The 26,378-nt window shown below is 38.0% G+C and overlaps 1 protein-coding gene across 4 annotated transcripts in view; it reads left to right on the plus strand.

Annotated features, from left to right (window-relative positions):
- Positions 1-12,198: 12,198 nt before the first annotated feature.
- The window catches only part of SPATA6 (spermatogenesis associated 6), a 152,280-nt gene continuing 138,100 nt past the window's right edge, over positions 12,199-26,378 (plus strand). For 3 of the 4 annotated variants that reach the window (XM_082430059.1, XM_082430057.1, XM_082430058.1), the window contains exon 1: positions 12,200-12,458. Coding sequence is in view for 3 of the 4 variants with exons in the window: in XM_082430057.1 (XP_082286183.1) it covers positions 12,408-12,458 (51 nt within the window). In the remaining variant the exon portion in view is untranslated. Of the gene's footprint in view, positions 12,459-26,378 lie in introns of all 4 variants that reach the window. The other variant, XM_082430060.1, reaches the window with a different exon arrangement.

Raw genomic sequence — 26,378 nt, forward strand, 5'->3', positions numbered from 1 at the left:
CGAGGGGAGATGATGGGCGGGGGTACGAAATCTGAGCCATGTTAAAGCAGGAGGAGGAACAGGGGCTGAGAAACCTGGAGAAGAAAAGATGTCATGGAGACTGGAGAGGAAGAAGCAAATGTGTTCTTAGCAGCTCCAAGCTATTAAATGGATTATTGAGTGGACTGTCTGAAGAGGGAGGTTTTGCCTCATTGTAAGAGGACTTCATAAAGGTCACAGCCATATAGCAGTGGAAAGGGTAGCCTCATAACACCAGGGCCTCTGCTAACCTCTGTGGCATCTTCATGTGAATTAGAGAAAGGTGCTTCTTTCTGTAGCAGGTTGAAGCCTGACACAATGGCACTCAGCGCTCAGTCACTACTTTGGGCAGGTGCCCTCGTGCAGAGCATAACTCATACCGTCTTATATACTATCTCTGTGGAAGGCAGGGAGCTTTCTGTCACTGGGAGCATTCAGCCAATGACTGGATGACCTGTTTTAGTTCTTTAGGGAATATTTTTTAAAATCCTGTTTACAATGATCTAACCTGGCTATGAAGATGTACTAGAGATAGAGGGAGAGGGAGATGAAGGGAAGAAACAATGGAGTGGGAGGGGGAGAGATGGAGAGAGAGGAAGATGGAAGGGAAGAGAGATGAAAAGGAAGGGAGATGAAAGAGGAAGTGAGAGAGCAGAGAAAGAGATAGATTGATCATTTTAGTCTTACAGTACCCAAATATGCCCAAATCCAGCTGCATCTTCCCTGTTTTATGAGCAAATAATTTCTAGTTGGGTCTGCCACAAGATGTTAATTCCTATCCAGTTATTTTCCTGTCTTGCCTGCTTGCTATTTGAGTCCCAATTTTGTTCCAGGTGGTACCATGGGATGAACAATAATTGGTCTATGCCAGTGGTTCTCAACCTGGCTACACAGTAGAATCAGCTGTAGAGTTAAAAATTATACATATTTATATAAATTTATATAAAATTGTATATATATTTATATTTCACATTTATATAAATGTTATAAACATTAACATTATATTTCTTTATACATTTATTAATATTATACTTTTATATTAATATTTATATAAAATTATGTTTGTATATTTATATTAATATTTGTATTATATTTATGAATATTATTATATTTGTGAACATTATATTTTATATATTTACATTACATGTTTATTTCAATATTTATGCAAATTTTAATTAGAATTATATATATTTGTAATATTTATATTATGTATAACTTAATTTACTTATATATATACGTATAATATATATAATCAGAACCTTTGAGACCGAAGCCCAGGCATCTATAGTTTAAATATTCCCCCAGGTGATTCCAGTCAGGATTAAGACACACTGGTTCTCTGACAGTAACATTCTTTTCCCATGTGTGAGCTGTTCCGCTCTAGCCTCCTGTACAGCTTGAGGAAGCCATGTGACCTAGCAAACGGAGGTCTGTTGGGATCCTTCTGGAAAAGCTTTTATTTTCCTATAAAAAGGGACAGGCATGACATTCTGGTTCATGGGTGCTGCCCTTTCTCCTTTTTCCTGGTGTGGCTTTGTACAACCAGCCTGAAGACAGCCAGCATGAAGAAAATAAACAATTCAAACAGCATCAACGATATCCACAAAAATGTGCTAAAGACAGTGAAAGGGAAAGATAGGCCTGAGTTTTCAAACCAGGTAAGTATCTGCAACATCCCTCTCCTGACCACCTCCAGACTTCTTGTTATTTGAAATTCTTAAATATCTTTATTCTGTAAGCCAATGATAATTGAGTTTTCTGTTATTTGCAAGTAAAAGCAATTTACCTGAGTATTTGGTATTTTCTTAGGACGAAGGCTATTATGATTGAAAATAAGAGAAGTATAGCCCATGCTAACGTTCAGAGTTCAGAAAATGAGTGTTCCTAGAATGACAATGTACAATGGATTTGAGATCCATTTTTTTTACTGATTGCAGCTTGCTAGGGCTGTCATAAGAAAGTACCACAGACTGAGAGGCTTAGACAATAGAAATTTATTTTCTCATAGTTCTGGAGGCTAGAAGTCCAGGATCAAGGTGTCAGCAGGATTGGTTTCTTCTGAGACTCTCTCTTTGGCTTGTAGATGACCATCTTTTCTCTGTGTCTTCACATGGTCTTTCCTCTGTGTGTGTCTGTGTCCTAAAATCCTCTTCTTAGAAGGACACCATTGGATTAGGGCTCATCCCAACAACCTCATTTAACCTTAATTACCTCTTTAAAGACCCTCTCTCCAAATACAGTCACATTTTGAGGTACTGGGGGTTAAGACTTCAACCTATGAATCTTAGGAAACACAATTCAGCCCATAATACTGGTGACTACAATTCGGCCAGGAATAGGGTGTTCATGATTGGCTTAGATCAGTGGTTCTCAATCCTGACTATAATCACCTGGAGAAATTTTAAAAATATAGATGCCTAAACCTTGTTCCCAAAGGTGATGATTTAATGAGTCAGGGTGGGACCAGATGTATATTTTTACATATTGTCAACCATTATTTCTCTAAGTGAGAGTTGGTTAAACCAACTTTATTTATTTTTAAAAATCCCCAGAACTTTGAGGGAGAAGTGAGAAGCCAGGCTTGTTCTGATGGGTAGACACTGAAGGAGGAGCAGTATAAAAAGGGGTCTTCAGTGTAGGGGTCAGGCTGCATATCTTGTTCAGGAAATGGGGAGAGACCCAACTCATCTCCACTCTTCTTTCTTATAAGAACAAGGGGAAATGAAGACGCCCAGAGGCATTGGCAGCCACATTCGTTTGAGAAAGAATATCCAAAATGGAATGCCCAGGGGTGCACAGGGTAAGAGGGCAGTCATTTGGTGCCAATATGGCCTTATGTTTTCTGTCTACACTCTCAATTAATAGGCCAGATTTATTTTCTGGGACTGGTATTAGGCTTACATTTTGTTGAAACTTGCAGGTTGCCTAGGAAGGACTGGAAGGGGCTGCTTATCACCTCGTGTGCTAGGAAACCACCTGCAACAGACACTGCCCAGGGGTTATTTGTTTCCTGAGAGCAGGACTTGAAAAGTCCCCTGAGGTCACTATTTGTGTCATGATTTTTAAATTTGTAATTTCTGTTGCAAAATTAATTCTGGATTCGTTTAAGAAATTCACAGTCAGCCTTTTTAACTTTTAGTCCACCTGCAATTTTTTTTCCCCGAACCTAGGGCCCTGGCAGTGAAAATGCCCAGTCCTAACCACTGGACTGTCAGGGAATTCCCTATCCACCTGCAATTTGACCAAATCAAGTACTGCATTAGTTTCCTACTGCTGCTGTAACAAACTACCACAAATTTAGTGGCTTAAAACAACACAAATTTATTATCTTACAGTTCTGGAGGTCATAAGTCTGAAATGAGTTGGGTAAAATCAAGGTGTTGACAGATCTGATGCCTCTGGTTCCAGTTCCTAAAGGCTGTCCTCATTTCTTAGCTCATGGTCCTGTATCACCTTTTTCCCCTCTGCTTCCATTATCACGTGGCCCTCTTTCTGACTCTGACTCCTCCTGGTTCCCTTGTGATTACATAAGCCCCACCGGGATAATGCAGCATAATCTCCCCATCTCAATGTCATTAACTTGATCACATCTACAAAGTCCTTTGCCATAGGACGCAACATTCATAGGTTCTAGGGATTCGTACGTAGATGTCTTTGGGAGGCCATTATTCAGTTTACCACCAGGACTCAGTGTTCCAGGAGGTTAAAACTTGGTAGCTGTGGACAAAACCAAATGATACCTACATCAGAATCTCCTCCTTCCCCCAACAACTACCTAGCTCCAACATCACAAGAGGACCCTTCCTTGTTCAGAAAGTCTTCTGTAAGATGGATGTGGCTTACCATCAATGCAATGCTCCCAGCTATTTGGGGACCCTCATACGGGTACCCAGGTCCTTATCTTTCCTGCAATGGAGCCAGTACAGTTGAGTCTCAAGAGGCTGCCCCCCAGGTTGGAAGTAATCCCAATTCCAGCAGACCCAGTTTGTGCCTAGGGCTCAGAACTTTTACAGTGTCTCCTCCCACTCCCACTTCTTGCTTTTCTAAAGTAAGCTGGCCTGTTACGTGGCCATTTTCTCTAAGGCTGTTATATGAGAAATGGGAAGTGATTCCTCATTGGCTTGTTACTTTCTAAAACTCAGTCAGGGGAATGGCAATCTAATTATTATTGGCTGAACTGGCATATCTTACATAGGGAGACAAGCTTAATAAAACAAAGTATTCTTTTGGGTATGTATTATTATAGCTGCATAATACATATCAAGACAAAACACATTTTTCCAAGGGGTACAATTCATACTGTTCTATAGAAGAAAATTCTTACCACAGAGTGATTCCTGCTTTATCTTTTCATTTCAAACTCCATCAGAAATTTTAAAAGTCTTGTTTCTCGTAAACCTTCCATACCATTCTCAGTGATAAATAAGCCCACAGTCCAGCATTAGAGGTTTAGAAATAGTTCTACTTTAAAATACACAGAACCATTTTGAGAATCAGCTTACGTGATAGAAATGTACTTTCAGAAACACAAATTTATATTCAGACGCAAGATAATAATAACATATGTAACATATTCTATTAATATAACAGTTACTGTTGTCATCATGATTACCTGGTTGTATTGTATCTTAAACTAAGTGGCATGTTTGCTACTGATAATATTAAACTAATAAATATTGAGAGCCAGCATTTTATAGCAGAAAGAAGGCTGCCTTTGGAATAGGGCAGACCAAAGTTTACATTCCTGCTGGGCCAGGAACTATCTGTGTGAGCGTGGGCAAGTATTTACTCTGATTTTGCTTCCTCGTTTGTTAAATGAGGATTCAAATACCTTGTACAGATGTGTGGGATATATAATTATGTATATAAAGTACCTTGTACAATGCCTGTATATAATGAACCATCACTGAATGGTTATTATGGCTATTCTTATTGTTATTAGGCTTATAACTAATGAAGACACTGACTTTGTTGCCACTAAATCAATTCTTTTATGGAGACTGAACATGAATGAAAGATAACAGAGGTCTTTAAAAATGTCTCTGACCTTCTGACCATTTAGCCAGGGAGTCTAAGTTACCATTCTCACTTCATAAATACAAAATTGACTACATAAAAGGAAAAAAATGTTCTAATCTATTCCCACCAAGTATTCATCAAATGAGGTAGGATCTCTGGGAAAGATTAAGAGCTTACATTTTTTATTGGACTTACTTCCCATAAAATTTCATAGAGGATGAGAAGAAGTGTAGAAGTGGTACTATTTCTGTTTTATCTGCTACCTGCAGTTATACATCTTCCTGAGATATCATTAATTATAGTGGTGCCATTCACAGTGCTGCTATTCAGGCCTGCTAGAATTTTCACCAAAAATTCTACACCTGGGGCTTAGAAATTGGCAGCTGAATTTTTGTATGAGGCTGAAACTTGAAGGCTGTGACAGAGGCAACACCTTCAAACTAGTCACTATAGACTGAATATTTGTGTCCTCTCCCCAATACACATGTTGAAATCCTAACCCCCAGGTGATGGTATTTGTGGTTGGGGCCTTTGAGAGGTAACTAGGTTATGAGAATGGAGCCCTCATTAATGTGATTAGTGTTCCTATAAAAAAGACCCCAGAGAGCTCTCTCACCCTCTTTGCCACGTGAGGATACAACGAGAAAATGGCTATCTGAAGCCCAGAAAAGGGCTTTCACCAGAACCCAACTGTGCTGGCACGCTGATCTTGACTTCTGACCAGACTTCTGGCCTCGAGAACCGTAAGAAATAAATTTCTGTGGTTTATAAGCAACCCGATCTATGGTGTTCTGTTCTAGCAGCCTGAACTAAGACAGGAGCTGTGCAGAGAGAGCCCAGAAACTGATGAGGGGTTTCCCCAGAACTTCAAGGCTGAGGGATGAGCTTTACATGCACAGGTGAGACCACCTGAGGCTTGCCACTTAGCAGCTGCTACAGGGTTGGGAGCAGAAGAGAGATACTTGAGATCAAGCAGTGCTAGGGGACACTGGATTTCTGAACCTTCCATTGTGGAGAGATCTTTTTTAACACTTTGTTAATACTCCTGGAATCCAGCTGATACACCAGAAAGGCTTCACTTTAGAAGAAAGGACCATGTCCTATAGTAAGGCCCACACTAGACCTGCCTTAACAAAGTCTATAACCAAGCCTGGCAAAACCCATAGGAGAGACAGAGTTTGGAAAGTTGGGTCCTACCAAGTTAGAGGGGCTATAGAAACATCTTGGGCTTTCCACATACCTGCAGTAACAAAGTGTATTGCTAAGTCTCCACCAGTTTAAGGCAATCAGCCAGTAATTAAACTGCCTGCTAAAACAAGAGTCAATACTCTTCAGAGAAAAGATAATAGATAACCCAGAATCCAGGGTCTTACAATGTGTTATTCAAAATATACAGTATTCAATTAAAAAAATCACTAGACACACAAAGAAACAAGAAAATGTGATTCATAGTCTTGAAAACGTGCAGCTAATATAAACAGAACTCGACATGGTATAGATGTCAGATATCAGATGTCAGATATAGCATACCACAACTTTAAAGCAGCTATTGTAAATATGTTCAAAGAATTAAAGGAAAATATGTTCAGGGAGTAAAGGAAAATATGGTCCTAATGAGTGAGCAAGAAATCTCAGCAGACATGTGGAAAGTAAAAAAAAAAAAAGACTAAATGGAAATTTTAGAACTGAGTAACACATTAACTGAAATGAAAATTTTACTGGATGGGCTTAACATCAGATTAGGGATGGCAGAATAGTCAGTTACCTTGAAGACAGATCAACAGAAATTGTACAATCTAAAGGATCTGAAAAAAAAAGATTGAAGAAAAATGAAGAGAACATCAGAGATCTGTGGACAAGAGTATGCAGTCTAATATATGCTTATTTTATAATCCAGATTCCCAAACCAGGACAAGACAACAAAGAAAGGAAAATTATAGGTCCAAGTTTCTTATGAACATATATGCAAAAACCTAAATAAAATATTAGCTAACATAATACAAAAGCATATTCACAAAATAACAAAGTGTAAGACAACAAGGAAGGTACAATATCAGAAAACTATCAATGTAATTCATTTCACACATAGGCTAAAGTTGAAAGCCCATATGATTATCTCAATAATCAGTGTAGAAAAAGCATTTGACACTGTTCACAACCTACTTTCTTTTGTATGAATTAATATAGAACTAAGTATATACAAAAAAAAAAAAAAGAAAAAAATAGTATAATGAACTCCAACATACCTGCCATCAACAATTACATGGCTGATTTGTTTTATCCATACCTTCACCCACTGTCCATCACTAACAACTCCCACCTCCACTGGAGGTTTTTAAAGCAAATCCCAGACATCATATTTCATCCATAAATACTTCAGTGTGTATGACTTTATAAAAGATAAGGGCTCCTTTTTTTTTTTTAAGAACCAGACCCTGGGCACTCTTATCATTCCTAAAGAAATTATCAAAAATTCTTTAAGATCTTCATATATCCAGTGAGCATTCAAGTTTCCCCTCTTGCTTCATAAATACTTTATATTAGGTTATGTCTCTTTAGTCTCTCTCTTTTTTTTTTTTATACATAACATAGTTTTTTTTTTTTTAACTTTGGGTTTATTTATTTATTTATTTTTGGCTGTGCTGGGTCTTCGTTTCTGTGCGAGGGCTTTCTCTAGTTGTGGCAAGCGGGGACCACTCTTCATCGCAGTGCACAGGCCTCTCACTGTTGCGGCCTCTCCCATTGCGGAGCACAGGCTCCAGACGTGCAGGCTCAGTAGTTGTGGCTCACGGGCTTAGTTGCTCCGCGGCATGTGGGATCTACCCAGACCAGGGCTCGAACCCGTGTCCCCTGCATTGGCAGGCAGATTCTCAACCACTGCGCCACCAGGGAAGCCCTCTTTAGTCTCTTTTAATACACAGGGTCCACAGGGTCTCCCTTTTTGTTTTTATTTTTGTTTTTCCTTTGCAATTTGTTGAAAAAAAAATCATATTGTCTTCATTTTGCTGCTTATATCCCTATTTTGTTTAACAAGTTAGTTAAATATTGTATTTCCTGTACATTGGTGATTTATTTGGATGCTTGGTCAGATTCAAGTTTGATTTTTTTTGGCTTGAAAGTTGGTATTTTATTGCATTACCCCAGAAGGGGCATAACGTCTGATTATCTCTCTTTTTGTGATGTTACGATTGGTCAGTGTGTTTAAGTGTTGTCAGACTGACCTACCCATGATAAAAATCCTCATCAGCTTTTCACTGATGGTTTTAATAGCCATGAATATTCTTATTCTTTATTCTTCCTGTTCATTTACCGCTGGGAGTTTTCTATAAAGAAAACTCATCAACTCTTTGGTCACCCTGAGGTATAGTTCCAACAAGAAATTCAGTATGAATGCTTGATTCTTTCTTTTTATTTATCAGATTTCAGAATTAGTTGGTTCTTAAATTACCCAAAGCTGACTCATGCTTTTTTGCCCCTTTGAGTAACTTTACCACCTCACGGATTTTCAACACATCTGATGTGTTTTGATGCAATACAGTTATCATTCCTTTTGGTGCTTGTGGTAGGCAGAATAATAATCCCCCAAAGATGCCTGTATCCTAATCCCTGGATCTGTGAATGTATTATCTTAAATGGCAAAGGGAGAGTTAAGGTTACATATGCAATTAGAATTGTTAATCACATGAGCTTGAGAAAAGGCAATTATCTGGGTGGGCTCAAGGTAATCACAAGAGTCCTTAAAAGTGGAAGGAGAGAGGTAGAAGAGTAGGTCAGAGTGATGCACTGTGAGAAGAACTTGACTCTTCTTTGCTGGCTTTGAAGATGGAGGAAGGGGATTATGAGCCAAGGGATGTTGGTGGCATCTGGAAGCTGAAAAGGAAACAGATTCTCCCCTACAGCCTCCGGAAAGGAACCCAGCTGATCCTTTGATTTTAGCCCAGTGAGACCTGTGTCAGACTTCTGACCTATAGAACAGTAAGATAATAAATTTGGGTTGTTTTCAGCCTCCAAGTTTGTAGTAATTTGTTATGGCGGGAATAGAAACCCAATACAGTGCATATCATCTCTGTAAGAAAAAAAATCAATAATAACAATGAAAGAAACAAAGAAAATATTACAAACAGTAAGAGTTTAATAGGTTTGACAGATAAACTTATAAAAATAAAATTTTCTCTACAGTTGCAATAACTAGCAAATATAATGAAAAATAAGAAACTGTTTTCAATAGTAGAAAGAAAAAACTATAATTAAACACCTAGGAATTAAGTAGGACCTTTATGCAGAAAAGTTGAAAACTCTAGTAAAGAACATAGAAGAGAAACTGATAGAGAAACATTTTATGTTCTTGGATGGGATGATGCAATATTACAAAGATGTCAATTCCCCGAATTATTCTATAAATTTAATGTATCACGATAAAAATTCCAGTTGGGCTGCTTGAGAAACTTAATAAACTTCCCCTAAAATAAAAAGAAGCAATAGAGGATCACAAATAACTAAACAATCAAGAGAGAAAAAGCGAGAGAGAGAGAGAGAGAGAGAAACTTGCCGAACAGGATAGCAAGTCCAGTAATAAAGCAGTGTGATATTGTTGCAAGAAAGACAAATAGAACACAGGGACAGAATAGGAAGCTTTAAGGCAGAACTTTATGTAGTTAATATATGATACAGGTGCTGCCACAAATAAATGAGAGGAAGTATAGAATGTTTTGTAGGTATTGTTGGGAAATCTAGCTTACTCTCTAGTGGGAAAAACAAAACAAAATAAAACCTGGATCCTGGATTCCTAACACCATGTACAGAATTGAGACTTGATGGATTAAACCAAAATGTGAAAAGTAAAACTATGAAGTTGATACAAGAAAATATAGGACATATTTCTGTCACCTAGGAATAAGGAAGACTTCTTAAAATGTCAGAAACACAAACACAAAATGTAAGGCAAAAATGATTGATTGATTTAGGTATTTCTATTAACTGAAGTACACCCTGGATAAAGTTTATAAACAGATGAAAAAGGGAGAAGATATTTGCATGTCTGAAACTGACAAGAGATACATAACTAGAGTACAGAAGAGTTCTTGTAAGAAAGACAAAAACTCCAATAGAAAAATGGGCAAAGAATCTGAGCAGACGATTGATCGTAAAGAAAGCAAAAATCTTATAAACATGTAAAGATATGCTCAGACGTATCAGTAATCTGAGAAATTCAACAATGAGATGGTACTTTACACTAGGGGAAACAAGAAGGCTTGATAATGCCAAGGTTGGGAAGAATGTGAGGGCATAGTTACACTCAGGCATTGGTTGCTGGAGTGTAGACTGGTGTGGCATTGAGGACAGCAACTTAGAATTATTTGGTCAAACTAAGAATACTCATAACCCATGACTTGATTTATGTTCTGTTCATGACACATTATATGGAAAATTAAAAGACCAAGCACAAACTAGGAAGATATATGCAACATATAATAGACAAAGAATTAGTATCTAGAATATATGAAGAACTAATATACCTCAGGAGAGAGAGAGGGAGAGGGATGGAGAGAATCCAGTAGAAAAATGGGCAAGAGAACTACTAAGCAGTTCACAAAGAGAAAATGGAAAGACTCATAAAACCATGAAAAGGTGCTCAACCTCAAAAGTAATGAGATGCAAAATAAAACCACAATGAGATACCTAGACTACACAAGTCCAAATACACAAAAATTCAACATTCAATACCAATGCCAAATGTTGGTGAGGATATGGAAAAATAAGAACTCTTACACACTCCCAGCAGGAACATTCATTGGTAGAACTACTTTGGAAAATGGTGTGGCATTACCTATTAAAGTCCCACATGTGCAAAACTTAATACCCAATCACTCCTACTCTAGCATACATGCACTAGTAGACATGTACTAGAATGTCCATAACAACATTGTTGACAATAGCTAAAAATGGAAAGAATACAAGTAACCATCAATAGTAAAAAGCATAAATAAATCAATGTATATTCATATGTTATGTTGGACATATTCCACTGTCTAACAATGGAAAAAACTTCCTGTTACACAGCATCAAAGTTGGGAGAATCCTACAGCAGAAGAGTGAGAGAAGCAAGTTACAGAAGAATACATATAGTATTAATTATGTTTATATAACATCAATAACAGGAAAAAGTTAAACAATACCTTGTTTAGAGATGCAATCATGAATCGCAAAAGTATGTAGACAAGCAAGGGAATTATTGTACCAAAGTCAGTGTAGTGATTATCTCCGGGGCAAGGAAGGCAATGCAATGGTTGCGACATTTCTAAGGTGCTCGTAACGTTCTATTTCTTAAGCTGGGTGCTAGTTGCACAGGTATTTGCTTTATTGTTATTATTGTTTAAGATGAAATTGTTTTATATACTTCTGTATGTGTAATGTATTTCGCACTAAAAATGATTTTTAAAACGATTGGCTTGGGCAATCTCTTAGATTTCCTTAATCATCGATGGTCTATGGCCCAGCCACTTTGCAACTGGACCTATTTTTGGCCCCTCATTGACAGTTCAACTTAAAACAATATACACTGAGATGCATACACAGGTGATTAGACGGGAAACCTTGAAGGGAGGGGGGCGACGCACTAACAAAGAATCGCATAATAGGAGACTTGGAAGAGGAAGGTGATTTGATTGAGGCCCCTCTTCTCAGGGAGGCAACCTGAGTTTTACTTGAGAGCTCCTGAGGTCTAGTCCCGGTTCTGCCTTTGAATTGAGCACGTCTCTTCTCCAATCCTGTTTTCTCATGCTGGCTTTGAACACTGTAAGGAAATTCAAATAAGAGAACGAATAATCGTTATTATTCTTTACAGTTGGGGAATTGAGGCCGCAGGGGGACGCCACTAGCTCAAGTTGCCACTGCCACGTTGGAACTCAGGGCTCCTAAGTCCAGCACCCTGACCTGCGCACTGTTCTTTTATACAGCTATTCTCTTCTTCTGGCTTTGGGCCCATAGTTTGACGTCACAGACGAAATGCCCCTACCCACCCCGCCTCGCCCCGCCCCTTCGGTAGCCCCGCCTCCTCGAGCGGCCCCGCCCCGCCCGGCGTTCGCTGAGTCCCGCCCCCAGCCGCTCGCCCTCGAGCGGCAGCTCCGGCGCGTCCCCGCTAGCTTCTCTTCCGGCCCCGCCCCTCCCGGCTGCCATGACAACGAGTCCGCGCCCCGCGCACGGCTGCCGCTCGGGCGGGACCCAGGCTGGACCGCGGGCCCCGGCCTGGGGGAACAGCTGCTACCGCCGCCGCCACCTCGTCTTCTCCACGTCCCCGCCCCGCCCCGCGTCTCCTCGCCTCCCTCGGGTCCGCGGCCGGGGTCCCGCCCCGCCGCCCAAGCCCTGCGCGGATGCCGAAGGTGAAGGCGCTGCAGTGCGCCCTGGCGCTGGAGATCCGCTCTGTGAGTACCGGTCGCGCCCCCATCGCCGCCGCCTGGGTGTCGTCAGCCCCCGGAATTTACTCGGGACGCCGCCTCCGTTCACTTCCGAGAACCCCGGGTCACCGCGAAACCTTCTCCAACCCCCGAATCATCCCTATGGAGCTTTGATCCCGTGTCACTTGGCTCTTCCCCAACCTCAAAATCACGAACGCCCTCCCACTCCAGCCACACAGAGGCCTGACGCCCCCCACCGAACCCCTCCACCTCAGCTCCCCTAGCTTCCTCCCAGCTTCCAGTTCGCGTTCCTTCAAATCCTTTCCAAACCACTTTAGAAAGTCCTCCTCTCTCCTCTCTTAACTTTCCAGTGAATTGGGGTGGGGCAAGAGGCTTCTTTTAAAATTCCTCTTCTCTGCTCCAGTTCTTTTAGTGAGAGTATTACTGGCCCGACTTTTCCCCAGTCTTCGGGGGCGGGGTGGGGTGGTTTTCCTCCCAGATCACGGCTGGCGGATTCTTTCAGACAGATTAACAAGCTTCTGATTAGTGAAGGGGCCTTTCCTCTCAAAGTAGAGTCCCCACACCCCACAACCGAAATGTGTCATCATTGCACACAGCACCTTGCCATCTACCCCAGGGCCAATACCTCGGAAACCATTTCAGGTCCCTCCAGCCCCCAAACACTCCCGATGTTGAGAAGGAACCCCTATCCTTCCCTTCACTCCAAGAAAGGCACGAGCTTTTAGAGAGACACTACTAATTCTCTAAACTTGCTCCAGAGGACCTTCAGCCCCACCCAGTCACTCTCCAGACATGCCGAAGAGGATAGTGTCCCCCAGCTTGCTGTGGAAATCCAGCTGAGGCAGAGGACCCCCTGCCCTTCCTCAAGTGAAGGGCCTTGGACCTCTCCATGCCATGAGCAAACGCCATCCCTCTGAATAATCTCACAAGACCCTTCCAAGGGGTTTTGATCTCCTTCCCCCTCATTCTTTACAGGACCCTCTCATTCTCCTCTTCAGATGAAATCTCCAGCCTCTCTCTTCTAGAGGAAATCACCCCAAAAGTCTTTCCATACTTCCATTTTAGATCTGCAGGCAGTTTGGAAACAAAATTCCTCCTTCAGTCCTTTTTTCTTTTTCCACTTCTCTAAATCTTTTTATTTCTCATCTCTTTCATCTCCCAGCAAAACTGTGTGTGTGTGTGTGTGTGTGTGTGCACGTGTGTGTGCTTAAATAGCCAACACCATTCCTCTGGGTGCTGCATAGAGTAGCCCTCCCCACTTCCTTCCTGCACGCCCTGCAGTCAAGGCTCTCCATCCCCCCACCCCAAAGCATCCTCTGCTTTCCTTGCTGTCTTTCCTCACATTACAATGAGGCCGCTGTAGCACAGTCCCTGAAACCTCCAGGGAAGTCACAGGACTGTTTTAGGTCTTTGGCTAGGTCTTAAAGAAAGGAAGGCCGGGTAGGGCAGAGGGTGAGGCAGGCGTGGAGAAGAAAGTTTCTGGCACTGTCGCTTTATCTTTAAGGCTGCAGAGATTTTACTCACTGCACTGTCAGAAACTCTACAGTTTTGGCTTCAGATGTTTTTTTCATCCCACAGCTGCCAAAGCTTGGCAGCCTTTTTGTAAAGGCTGGATTCATTTGGCAAAAGAATACACTAAGCTTCCTGAGCCGCTGCGCCCGGGACAGTTAGTAAAACTCCGGAGTTCAGCCTCTTTAGACTTTGTTACCGGCTGCTTCTTCCTCTTCTGCTAACCAATGCAGTTTAGCAGCCTGGTGAGAGCAGCTGCCTGACAGGCCGGATGTCGCTTTCCTTCCTTGGGCAGTCCAGACCTGCTTAGAGCAAGTACTTCGTGGTAACTGACTACTGCCTGAAGGGGTCAGAGAGAGAAAAGTTACTTCACTACCCTTTCTCCCCAGTATTAGTTGTCAGGCGGAAAGTGAATGGCTGTATAATGGAGCTTTGTTGTTCATCGTGGCTTAAGAAATTATGCAGGTGGAAACATTCCTATTTCATTTTTTTCAACAGACATTTGAGTCACAGAATTTTACAGTTCTAAGAAATCTTAGCTTTCATTGGATTGAATTTCTTTTTATGGGTGAGAAAATTGAGGCTTAGCTTGACTAAATATTTTTCTAGGTTTGCGCAACTATTTAGGGGCAGATCTGCAGCAAGATGCTAAGTTTTCTGACCAGCAAAAGCCCCATTAAGTGACTCTGATGCTCAGAAGGAGCAAAAAAGACCGTTTATAACCATACACATTAAACAAGCTTGATTGATTTGGCTTTGATTGAATAGAGGAATTAATGTGAGCATAGATATTTTAAACATCTTTTCAATTTCATTTTTTTTTAATTTCATTTTTTTTCAATTTAATTTAATTCTTTACATTTATGGGGTATAAAAGTCAAAACTGTATAAAATGATACACTCTGAGAAGTCTCATTTCCAGCCCTTTTCAAACCTATTTTCCATCTATTTTCATCTGCTGTAGGTAACCATTTTTATTGGTGTCTGATTTATTCTTCTAGTATTTCCCTTTGTAATATAATCAAATAGATACACACACACACACACTGTACACTTCCCCCCTCCCATATATATTTTTTTACTTTCCTTCACAATAGGTAGCATATTATATAAGCTAGTCTGCACTTTGCTTGTTTTCTTTCCTTAACGTATCCTGAAGATCACTCTAGGTAAGTTGGCATCTTCTTTTCCCTCAACTTTTTACTGACATTTTTCAAACATACAGAGTAGTTGGGAGAATAGTATAATGAATATATTCCATGACCTATGTACATTAGTTTGATATATCTGTATATTTGTATATCTATAATAATAAATATTTTTTACTAAAAATGTGAAAGTAAATTTTTGCCATGAGACTCCTAAATACTTCAGCATATATCTTCTAAAAATAAGGACATTGTTCTAAATAACCACAATACTATTATCACACCTAAGATAATTATCCATAATTTCTTAGTATCTAGTCCATTTTCAAGTTTTCCTAGTTGTCACAAAAATGGCTTGTATAGTTAACTTTTTCAGACCAGGATCCATTCAGAGTTTACATGTTGCATTTGGTCGTTAGGTTGTTTTAGTCCATTTTAACATACAGCAGTTCTACTTTTTCATTCCCACAATGTTTTCCCCCCCTGTGGATTTAGATAAATTCATACACTCATACAACCATTATTTGGATCAAGATTTAGAACACTTCCATCGCCACAGTAAATTCCCTTGTTCCCCCTTTTAAGCCCCACGCAGAGGGAACTCCTCTTCTGATTTCTATCAGTGAAGATTAGTTTGCCAGTACTTGAACATCATATTAAATGAGCTATATAGTGTGTAATATTTTGTGTGGGCTTCTTTTGTTCATCGTATTTTTGAGACTCATTCATGTGCTGTGCCTATCGGTAGTTCCTTTATATTGTGGGGTAGCATTCTATCATATGATTTGTATCATGTTCTATCGTACACCACAACATGTTTACCCATTCTCTTTATTGTTGATTATTTGGGTTGTTACCAGGTTATGGTTGTCATGGATAAAGCTACTATGAACATTCAGACCAGGCTCGGATACAGAATATCCCATGTTGTGTTATTGTCTGAATTTTTTCCCATCGTGGTGATATTTAATTTGTACTTCTAAACTGGAAATTAGGTGTTTTATTTCTACCTGCCTATTGAAAGTGTGGCACTTCATTCCATTCTCCCCTTTCCATGTTTATTTTTCTGCTGCAGTCTTGTATTTGTGGTATCTCATGTTTAATACTGTGGTAATATGAGAGCAAAAACATAGTAAACATGAAAGGTTTTGGTGTATAACACAATACTTTGTGTTGCTCAACAGAGCCGTGCTTTGAGAGAAAATATGTTGCTGGGAAGAAAGTGTGACTTTTCTCAAGGAATCTTGGGAGAATGATGTAATATGCCAAAGTAACTTGTTTTTAAAGAGCAGCCAAAAATTATATTTCCCATCACTTACACTTTTAATATTTGAAGCATCTTATCTTTGATATGAAAAACTATATTTGCTGCTGCTTCTCTCTACCTTCTTCTTCTTATTCAGTAGTGAAGTTTTCATGAGTTTTTTTAGGAATATAGAAGGAAGAAATTGGAGGTACAAGAGTAAAGCCCAATGCCTGGGCAATAAAATCAGCCAATTTGCTTTACCTGAATAGTGTCAGTTTTGGGTTAGTCTGTATTGTATAATTCCCATTTTTCTTCTCTATACTCACCTCACCTCGTTACCTCACTCAAATTATTGATAGCATTGAGGCAAAGAGATCTAGGTACTTTTCAATCACAGTTCATCTGAACATTCGTGATTATTTTCTGGTTTCCTTACTCAGTTATCCTGCAGTTGGTGGTAAATTTCCCTGGAATACAGACTTGTTAAAACTTTAAAGTACTTCAAACTTACAGAAAAAGAAAACCTAAACACTGTGATCTCCCCCCACCCTGATTTAATAAATCCTCATTTTACATGTTTCCTGCAGATTTTTGTTTTTAAGAAATAAAATGTTACAGATGAAGTTAAGGCCCCTTTGCACCTCTTGCTGAGGCCAATTTTCCTCCGTCCCTTCCTAGAGGTAACATAATCAGTATCCTGAAGTTGGAGTGTATTCTTTTCATTCAGGTTTTTGTAAGCTTACTACATATTTGTGTACTCCTACGTACTACGTATACTATTGTTCTGTTTTAAAACTTTACACAAATGGTATCATACTGTAGGTATCCTTCTGCAGATCTGTTTTTTCCACTTCACTGTTTCTGAAATTTGTCAGTGTTGATTCTTACAGATCTAGTTAATTTCCTTAATTGTTATGTAATGCTGTATATTTATATGACAGTGATTTAATTCTTATTCCCCTATTGATGGACTTTTAAATACCAGTTTTCCTCTTTTTTAATATTACAAACAATGTTGCAATGAGAATATTTGAACATACCTTCTGGTGTCCATGAGTCAGTTTTTCTCAAGGGCAGGTATTGTGCCCTAGGGAGCATTCTAGAAATTTGTGGGCTACCTTGTTTGCCATAGTGGTTGGGGGGGTCCTATTGGTGTTGATTATCTGGTATTCTGCATGACTTGACTGTCCCATTGAATATGTATATGAAAACCTGTTTATAATTATTAGAGATTAAGAACCTAACTCTGTTTTATGTATAAACACAAAGTCTGTTTCTTTTGTTTTTGGAAAAAAAGATGTTTTAAATACAGTGAATTGTCCAGTAATGCAGTTACCATGTAAATTGAGGAAAGAGTGTACTTTGTTTTGTTCGGAACTGGTAAGAGTTTACTCTTTCAGAAAATCATGGCATCACTGGCAACTCTGCTTGTGTTTGAGCTGCCAGTACGTGACACCTATCATTCTGCTTTTGAAACAGACCAGTTCATGTTGATTCTGTGAATAGGTGCAAATATTGTATCTTCTAGCTTAATGCTGCCTGAGCGTTTACACATAGAAATATATAATTTATTATAAATTATTTCTGTATTTTTTTCAGTTATGGCATTGGTTTATTTTTTAGTTATGTGTATGGGTGAATTGCAAAATATTAGCTGTAAAAGGAGGGTGTTGGGGCTTCCCTGGTGGTGCAGTGGTTGAGAGTCTGCCTGCCAATGCGGGGGACCCGGGTTCGAGCCCTGGTCTGGGAGGATCCCACATGCCGCGGAGCAACTGGGCCCGTGGGCCACAATTGCTGAGCCTGCGCGTCTGGAGCCTGTACTCCGCAACAAGGCCGCCATAATGAGAGGCCTGCGCACCGCGATGAGGGGTGGCCCCCACTTGCCGCAACTAGAGAAAGCCCTCGCACAGAAGCGAAGACCCAGCACAGCCATAAATAAATAAATAAACCCAAAGTTAAAAAAAAAAAAATTTAAAAGGAGGGTGTTGGATCTTGTAGAGACCCAGTGCTCTAGGGAATAGATTTAGAAATGGAACTACCGAGTCTTAGGGAATTGGTTTAATTTCCTAGGGCTTCCATAACAAATTTCCTCAAACTTGGAGTCTTAAAGGACAGAAATTTATTCTCTCACATTTACTGGAGTCCAGAAGTTAAAACAAAGGTATTGGCAGGGCAGCGCTCCCTTAGAAGGCTCTTGGGGAAGACCCTTCCTTGTTCTTCTAGCTTTTAGTGTCTCCAGGCATTTCCAGAATGTGGCTGCATAACTCCAAACTCCAATCCTAGAGGTTTCCTTTTCTGTGAATAGCCAGTTCATATCCTTTACCCTTTAGGAACATAAGAGTATTTTTTTCTTGTTAAATATATTTTGAACACCACCAACCTTTGTTGGTTATATGTAATGTAAATGTCAAAGATCTTCTAGTTGAAGCTTATTTTTTCACTTTGTTTTTGCTCTTTTTAGTAATGCCTTTTGTTTTTATTTTCTATTTTTTGTTGTTATTGTTGCTGGTAAACAAAGAATGCTGAGTCTTTAAGTTAACTTTTTACAGAACTATAGCATATATTCAGAAAGTGCACAAATCCAAAGTGTGTAATTACCACCCAAATGGATAATTAGAATATTATCAGCACCCCAGTTTGCTTCCTTGTGCTCCATCCCTTCCAGCCACTCCACCTGCCCCCCTTCCCCTCCCAGAGGTAACCACTATCTTGACTTCTATCACAGCAAATTTTGAACTTTTGAAGTCAGCCTCTTTCTTTCTCCCTCCCTTCCTCCGTCCTCTCCCTCCCTCCTTCCACTTTTACGTATAACTTCTTTGTGAGAATTCATCCATGCTGTTATGTGAAGCAGTAATTCTTTATCCTTTCTATTGTTCCCCAGCTTTACTGATATATAATTGACAGATAGCATTGTATAAGTTTAAAGTGTACAGTATGTTGATTCGATATGTTTATAAATCGCAAAATGATTACTACCATAGTATTAGCTACCATCTCCATCCTGTCACATAGTTGCCATTTCTTTTTTGTGGTGAAAACAATTAAGATCTACTCTCTCAACAACATTCAAGTATATATACAGTGTTATTAGTTATCGTCACCATGCTGTACATTAAGTACCCAGACTTGTTAATCTTATAACTGGAAGTTTATACCCTTTCACAAATATCTCCCCATTTCCCCCACCTCCTGAATCCTTGGTAAACACCATCCTAGTCTCTGTTTCTCTGAGTTTATCTTTTGTAGATTCCACATATAAGTGATATCTTACAGTTATTTGTTTTTCTCTGACTTGTTTCACTTAACGTAATGCCCTCAGGGTCCATCCAAGTTGTCACAAATGGCAGGATTTCCTTTTTCCTGATGGCTGAATAATATTGGTACATATATATCACATGCTCTTTATCCATTCATCCATTATCTATTGACGGACACTTAGGTTGTTTTCATATCTTGGCTGTTGTGAATAATGCCATTGTGAACATGGGAGTGCAGATATGAGATCCTGATTTCAATTCCTTTGGATGTATATCCAGAAGTGGGATTGCTGGAGCATATGGTCATTCTATTTCAGATTTTTCGAGGAACCTCCATACTGTTTTCCATAGTGGCTATGCTCAATTTACATTCCCACCAGAAATGTCTCAGGGTTCCCTTTTCTTCAGATCCTCACCAACACTTGTTATCTCATGTCTTTTGCATGATAGTTACTCTGACTTGTGTGAGGTGATATCTAATTGTGGGTTTGATTTGCATTTCCCTGATGATTAGCGATGTTGAGCATCTTTTCATGTACCTGTTGGCTATTTGTATGTCTTCCTTGGAAAACTATTCTGTTCCTCTGTATCCATTTCTATTGTTGATGACATTTTCATTTTTTTTCCAGTATTGGGATATTACAAATTGCGCTCCTGTGAACATTTTTGTACATGTCTTTGTTGCATATTTTGTATTCAGCAACATTGCTGAAATCTCATATAAGTTATTTGGATTTTCTATGTGGGAAATCATGTTTGTAAATAAAGTCAGTTTTGACTTCTCTTGTACAGTGTTTTTTCTTTTTTTCCCCTTTTTATTACTTATGTCCTTGATTAGAATCCCCAGTATAATGTTAAATAGTGGGAATAATAGTACATATACTTGTCATTATTTTAAGTTATCCCGCTGAAGTTTCACCAGTATTAGATTGAATCTTATGAAATTGCTAACAATGGGCCATTTTTTGATGAAAAAATAAAAAACAATGACAATTTCATATATTTCAACCTAATATAATATTGGCTGTAGGATTTTCATTTATTGAGTTAAGAAAGTCCCCTTCTATTCCTTTTTTTTTTAATGGCTGCAGCCGTGGCTTGTGGGACCTGGGATCTCAGTTCCCGCCCAGGGATTGAACCTGGGCCCTCGGCAGTGAGAGTGCAGAGTCTTAACCACTGGACTGCCAGAGAATTCCCCCTAATTTTTAAAATATCCTGAGCTTTGAATTATATTGAATGCTTTTCCCTCAGTCTAATGAGATTATTATATAACATTGCTCCCATGTTCTATAGAAGGGACACATTTTGTGATGTTGCACCTTCTCCATTCCTATGATAGATTCTTTTTAGTCAGGATGTATTATTTTTACTATATTTTGTTGGATTTGATTCATAATTTTATATTTAGCATCTTTCATTTGTGTTCATAGATGAGATATTAGCTCTATAAGTCAAATACTTATTTAGCTTTTGTTTTTTATTATTAAAACATTTATTTTGAAATATTTCAGACATACAAAAAGTTATAAGTCTCCTGTATCTCTCTCTCTAATAGAATCCCTCCTCCCTTCTTCCTTTGGCTAGTCACTACTCTGAATTTTGTGTTATTCTCCCTATTTTTCATTGCTTTTCTCGTTTTAATATCTGTCTTTAAGGCATTGGATTTACTTGCAAGTGCTGCTTAACTGGCATTCTAAGGGGATTGATGAAACTGTTTTAAAATTATTTGGTTCTAGATATTTTATAATTTTTATAAAATTTATTTTATGCTTTTTACTTTACCTTATGAGCTATTTAGGAGTTTGTTTTAATTTCAAGATCTATAGGATTTATATGTGTGTATATACTCTTTTTCCCCCTCGCCTTCCCGCCATACATACATACATACACATACATACACTCTTTTATTGTAGTATTTTAATTTAATTGCATTAGGGGTATTGAATGAAGTCTGTGCGATATTGATTATTTTTGTTGGTGATTTCCTATGTGTTATTATCCAATTATTATATATATAATATATTTATGAATAATCCAATTATTGTGAATGTTCTCTATTTACTTGAAAATAATATATAAATTTATTTGTTGGCTGTAGGGCTCTATCTGCCATTATGAGATCAAATTTATTTTCTCTGAAATATCTTCAGTTCCATATTAAATTTTTTGTCTGCATGCAACCTCTACCAGATTGTAACGGAGATATTAAAATCTTTACTATCATAATGTATTTTCATTTTATCCTAGTTGTATTCTAGTACACTATGATTATAGAACTATAGATTCATTTCTGTTTATTGTTTTCCACTGAGTTTGTACTTTCCATCTGAGAATTTATGGAATTCTGCAGTTTGGGGAAACTCTTAGCTTTTATATCTTTGAATATTGTTTTTCTGCTGTTCTTTCTTTTCTTCTGACAGTGCTATTAGACATATATTGGAACTTTTATCTATTCTGCTTTCTTAAGTGCTTTTTTTTGTGTAATATTTTTATATCCTCCTGTTCTGGGAGAATTCTTCAGTATTATATTCTAATTTACTTATTAAATTAAATTTTTAAATTTTCTCTATTGAGATTTTTAACTTCATTGACTACATATTCCAAGATTTCTCATTTAGTGTCTCTTTTTAAACATATGCCAAATATTTACATTTTTACCTGTTTTAATTTCATAAATGTTGTTTTTTATGGAGTTTTCTCCCCTTATTAGATGAAAGATTCTAAATACTTATTTTAAAATTATTTTCAGATTGTGTAAATTAATTTTCATGTAAAGTGGATTTATCTCCTGATTGTCAATTTTGTTGGTTTTCTTAGTGCTTGGGATTTCACTGAGATTATGGACCACTTTTGGGAGAATTAACAATGAACCTTTCAATTCATTAACTGGTATATTTTTCCATCTGTTTAGGTTTTCCGGTTCTTTCAATGATGTTTGTAGTTTTCAGAATACATGTCTTACACATATTTTGTTAAATTTATACCTAGGTAGTACATGTCTAAGATTTTAATGATATTATAAATGGTATTAAATGTTTTAAAATGTGCTAATATATAGAAATAAAGTTGATTTTTTTGCCTATTGACCCTATATCCTTTTGTTTATTGAGACTTGTTTTATGGTTCATGATATCATCTATCTTGATGAATGTTTTCATGTGCACTTGGAAAAAAATGTGTATCCTTCTGTTGTTGGATGGAGTATTATGTAAATGTCAGTTAGGTCAAATTACTTGAATGCTGTTGTCCTCATCTATACCCTTTATGATTTTTGACTGCTTATTTTATCAGTTATTGACAGGGAAGTGTCAAAATTCAGTTATATATTTTTTTGCTTTATTACTTTGACATTGTATTATTAGGTGCATACAATTTAATTTTATATATCTTTTCATAAATCAAATTTTTAATTGATATGAAATGTTCCACATTAACCTTGGTAATCTTTCTTTTTCTGAAGTCTACTTTATATCAAGATAGCCACCCTAGCTTTCTTATGATTAGTGAATGCATGGTGTATCTTTTTCTCTAATTTTACTTTAGTCCTGAATTTTTAAGTTTTAAAAAAATTGAGATATAATTCACATATCATAAAATCCACTCTTTTAAAGTGTACAGTTCAATAAACTTTTATATATTCACAAAGTTGTGCAACAATCACCAGTAATTCCAGAACATTTTCATCACCCCATGAATAAATCCCATACCTATTACTGTCATCTCCCTCTCCCCCCAGCCCCTGGCTACCACTAATCTAGTTTCTAGGTCTATGGATTTGCCTACTCTGGACATTTCTATAAGTGGAATTATGCAATATGTGGCCTTCCGTGTCTGGCTTCTTTCACTTAGCATAATGTTTTTAAAATTCATCCATGTTATAGTATATATCAGTACTTTATTTCTTTTTATGGCCAAGTAATATTCCATTGTATGGATATACCATATCTTGCTTATTCATCAGTTGATGGACATTTGGGTTGTATCCACTTTTTGGTTATTATGAATAACGCTGTTATACTCTTGTACCTATTTTTGTGTGAACGTATGTTTTCAGTGCTCTTGGGTATATACCTAGCAAGTTGCTGGTTCTTGTGGTAACTGTTTACTTTTCTTGAGGAACTACCAAACTTTTTACCACAGTGACTACACCATTTTACATTTCCACCAGCACAGTAGGAGGGTTCCAATTTTTTGGCATCCTCCCCAACACTTGTTTTGTCCATCTTTTTATTTATAGCCATCCTAGTGAGTATGAAGAGCTATCTCATTGTGATTTTGATTTATATTTCCATAATGACTAATGATGTTGAACGTATTTTCATGTGCTTTTTGGCCATTTGTGAATCTTCTTTAGAGAGATGCCTGTTTGTTTTTGCATCATGTATTTTGGGGCTCATTTAAGTACATATATGGTTATATTGTTGTGTCTTCTTGGAATATATTTACCTATGTTTTTAATTGTTACATCATTATAAAATGTCCTTCTTTGCTTCTAGTATCAATTTTTGTTTTAATGTCTAGTGTGTCTGATGTTAGGATAACCACTGCAACTCTCCTTTGGTTACTTCTTGCATAGATTATTTTTTTCCCATGTGTGTCTTTGAATCTAAAGTGTGTCTCTTGTAGACAACATATAATTGGATTATAGTTTGTAATCCATTCTCCTAAACTCTACCTTTTGATTGGAGTGTTTAGTCAATTTACATTTAATGTAAGATAAAGTAGGATTTACCTCTGTCATTTTGCTGTCTTCTCTGTCTTAATGTCTTCTTTGTTTCTCTGTTTCTGCATTAGTGACTTCTTTTGTGTTAACTATTATCAAGTGGACCATTTTAATTCCCTTGTTTCTATTACTATATTTTTTGAGTTATTTTCTTAGTAATGGTTCTGGGGTTCACAATTAACATTTTAATTTTTAAGAGTATAGTATGGATTAATACCAATTTAATTTGAATAATACGTAAAACTTTGCTTTTATTTAGTTCTGTTCTCTCTCCTCTTCTTTATAATTTTATTGTCATACAGATGACATCTTTATACATATACCCCCTTCAACACAGTTTAATAATTGTTGCTTTATGTAATTTTGTTTTAAATAAGAATGGTTAAATGAGAGAAAATACATTTATACTGTCTTAGGTTTACCAGTGTAGTTCCCTTATTGGTGTTCTTTATTTTTTCATGTGTATTTTAGCTACTGTCTAGTGTCCTTTTATTTTAATATGAAGAATTCTCTTTTTTTTTGTTTTAACATCTTTATTGGAGTATTATTGCTTTACAGTGGTGTGTTAGTTTCTGCTTTATAACAAAATGAATCAGCTATACACATATATATACCCCCATATCTCTTCCCTCTTGTGTCTCCCTCCCACCCTCCCTATCCCACCCCTCTAGGTGGTCACAAAGCCCTGAGCTGATCTCCCTGTGCTATGTGGCTGCTTCCCACTAGCTATCTATTTTACATTTCATAGTGTATATATGTCAGTGCCACTCTCTCACTTTGTCCCCGCTTACCCTTCCCCCTCCCTGTGTCCTCAAGTCCATTCTCTATGTCTGCGTCTTTATTCCTGTCCTGCCCCTAGGTTCTTCAGAACCATTTCTTTTTTTTAAGATTCCATATATATGTGTTAGCATATGGTATTTGTTTTTCTCTTTCTGACTTACTTCACTCTGTATGAGAGACTCTAGGTCCATCCACCTCACTACAGATAACTCAATTTCGTTTCTTCTTATGGCTGAGTAATATTCCATTGTATATATGTGCCACATCTTCTTTATCCATTCATCTGTCAATGGACACTTAGGTTGCTTCCATGTCCTGGCTATTGTAAATAGAGCTGCAGTGAACATTGTGGTACATGACCCTTTTGAATTACGGCTTTGTCAGGGTATATGCCCAGTAGTGGGACTGCTGGGTCATATGGTAGTTCCATTTTTAGTTTCTTAAGGAACCTCCATACTGTTCTCCATAATGGCTATATCAATTTACATTCCCACCAACAGTGCAAGAGGGTTAAATTTTCTCCACACCCTCTCCAGCATTTATTGTTTGTAGATTTTTTGATGATGGCCATTCTGACCAGTGTGAGGTGATACCTCATTGTAGTTTTGATTTGCATTTCTCTAATGATTAGTGAAGATGAGCATCCTTTCATGTGTTTGTTGGCAATCTGTATATCTTCTTTGGAGAAATGTCTATGTAGGTCTTCTGCCCATTTTTGGATTGGGTTGTTTCCTTTTTTATATGGAGCTGCATGAGCTGCTTGTAAATTTTGGAGATTAATCCTTTGTCAGTTGCTTCATTTGCAAATATTTTCTCGCATTCTGAGGGTTGTCTTTTCATCTTGTTTATTTTTTTCCTTTGCTGTGCAAAAGCTTTTACGTTTCATTAGGTCCCATTTGTTTATTTTTGTTTTTATTTCCATCTCTCTAGGAGGTGGGTCAAAAAGGATCTTGCTGTGATTTATGTCATAGAGTGTTCTGCCTATGTTTTCCTCTAAGAGTTTGATAGTGTCTGGCCTTACGTTTAGGTCTTTAATCCATTCTGAGTTTTTTTGTGTGTATGGTGTTAGGGAGTGTTCTAATTTCATTCTTTTACCTGTAGCTGTCCAGTTTTCCCAGCACCACTTATTGAAGAGGCTCTCTTTTCTCCATTGTATGTACTTGCCTCCTTTATCAAAAGTAAGATGACCACATGTGTGTAGGTTTATCTCTGGGCTTTCTATCCTGTTCCATTGATCTACATTTCTGTTGTTGTGCCAGTACC

The sequence above is a fragment of the Balaenoptera physalus genome (assembly GCF_965194825.1).
Source record: "Balaenoptera physalus genome assembly, chromosome: 1".
NCBI lineage: Eukaryota > Metazoa > Chordata > Mammalia > Artiodactyla > Balaenopteridae > Balaenoptera > Balaenoptera physalus.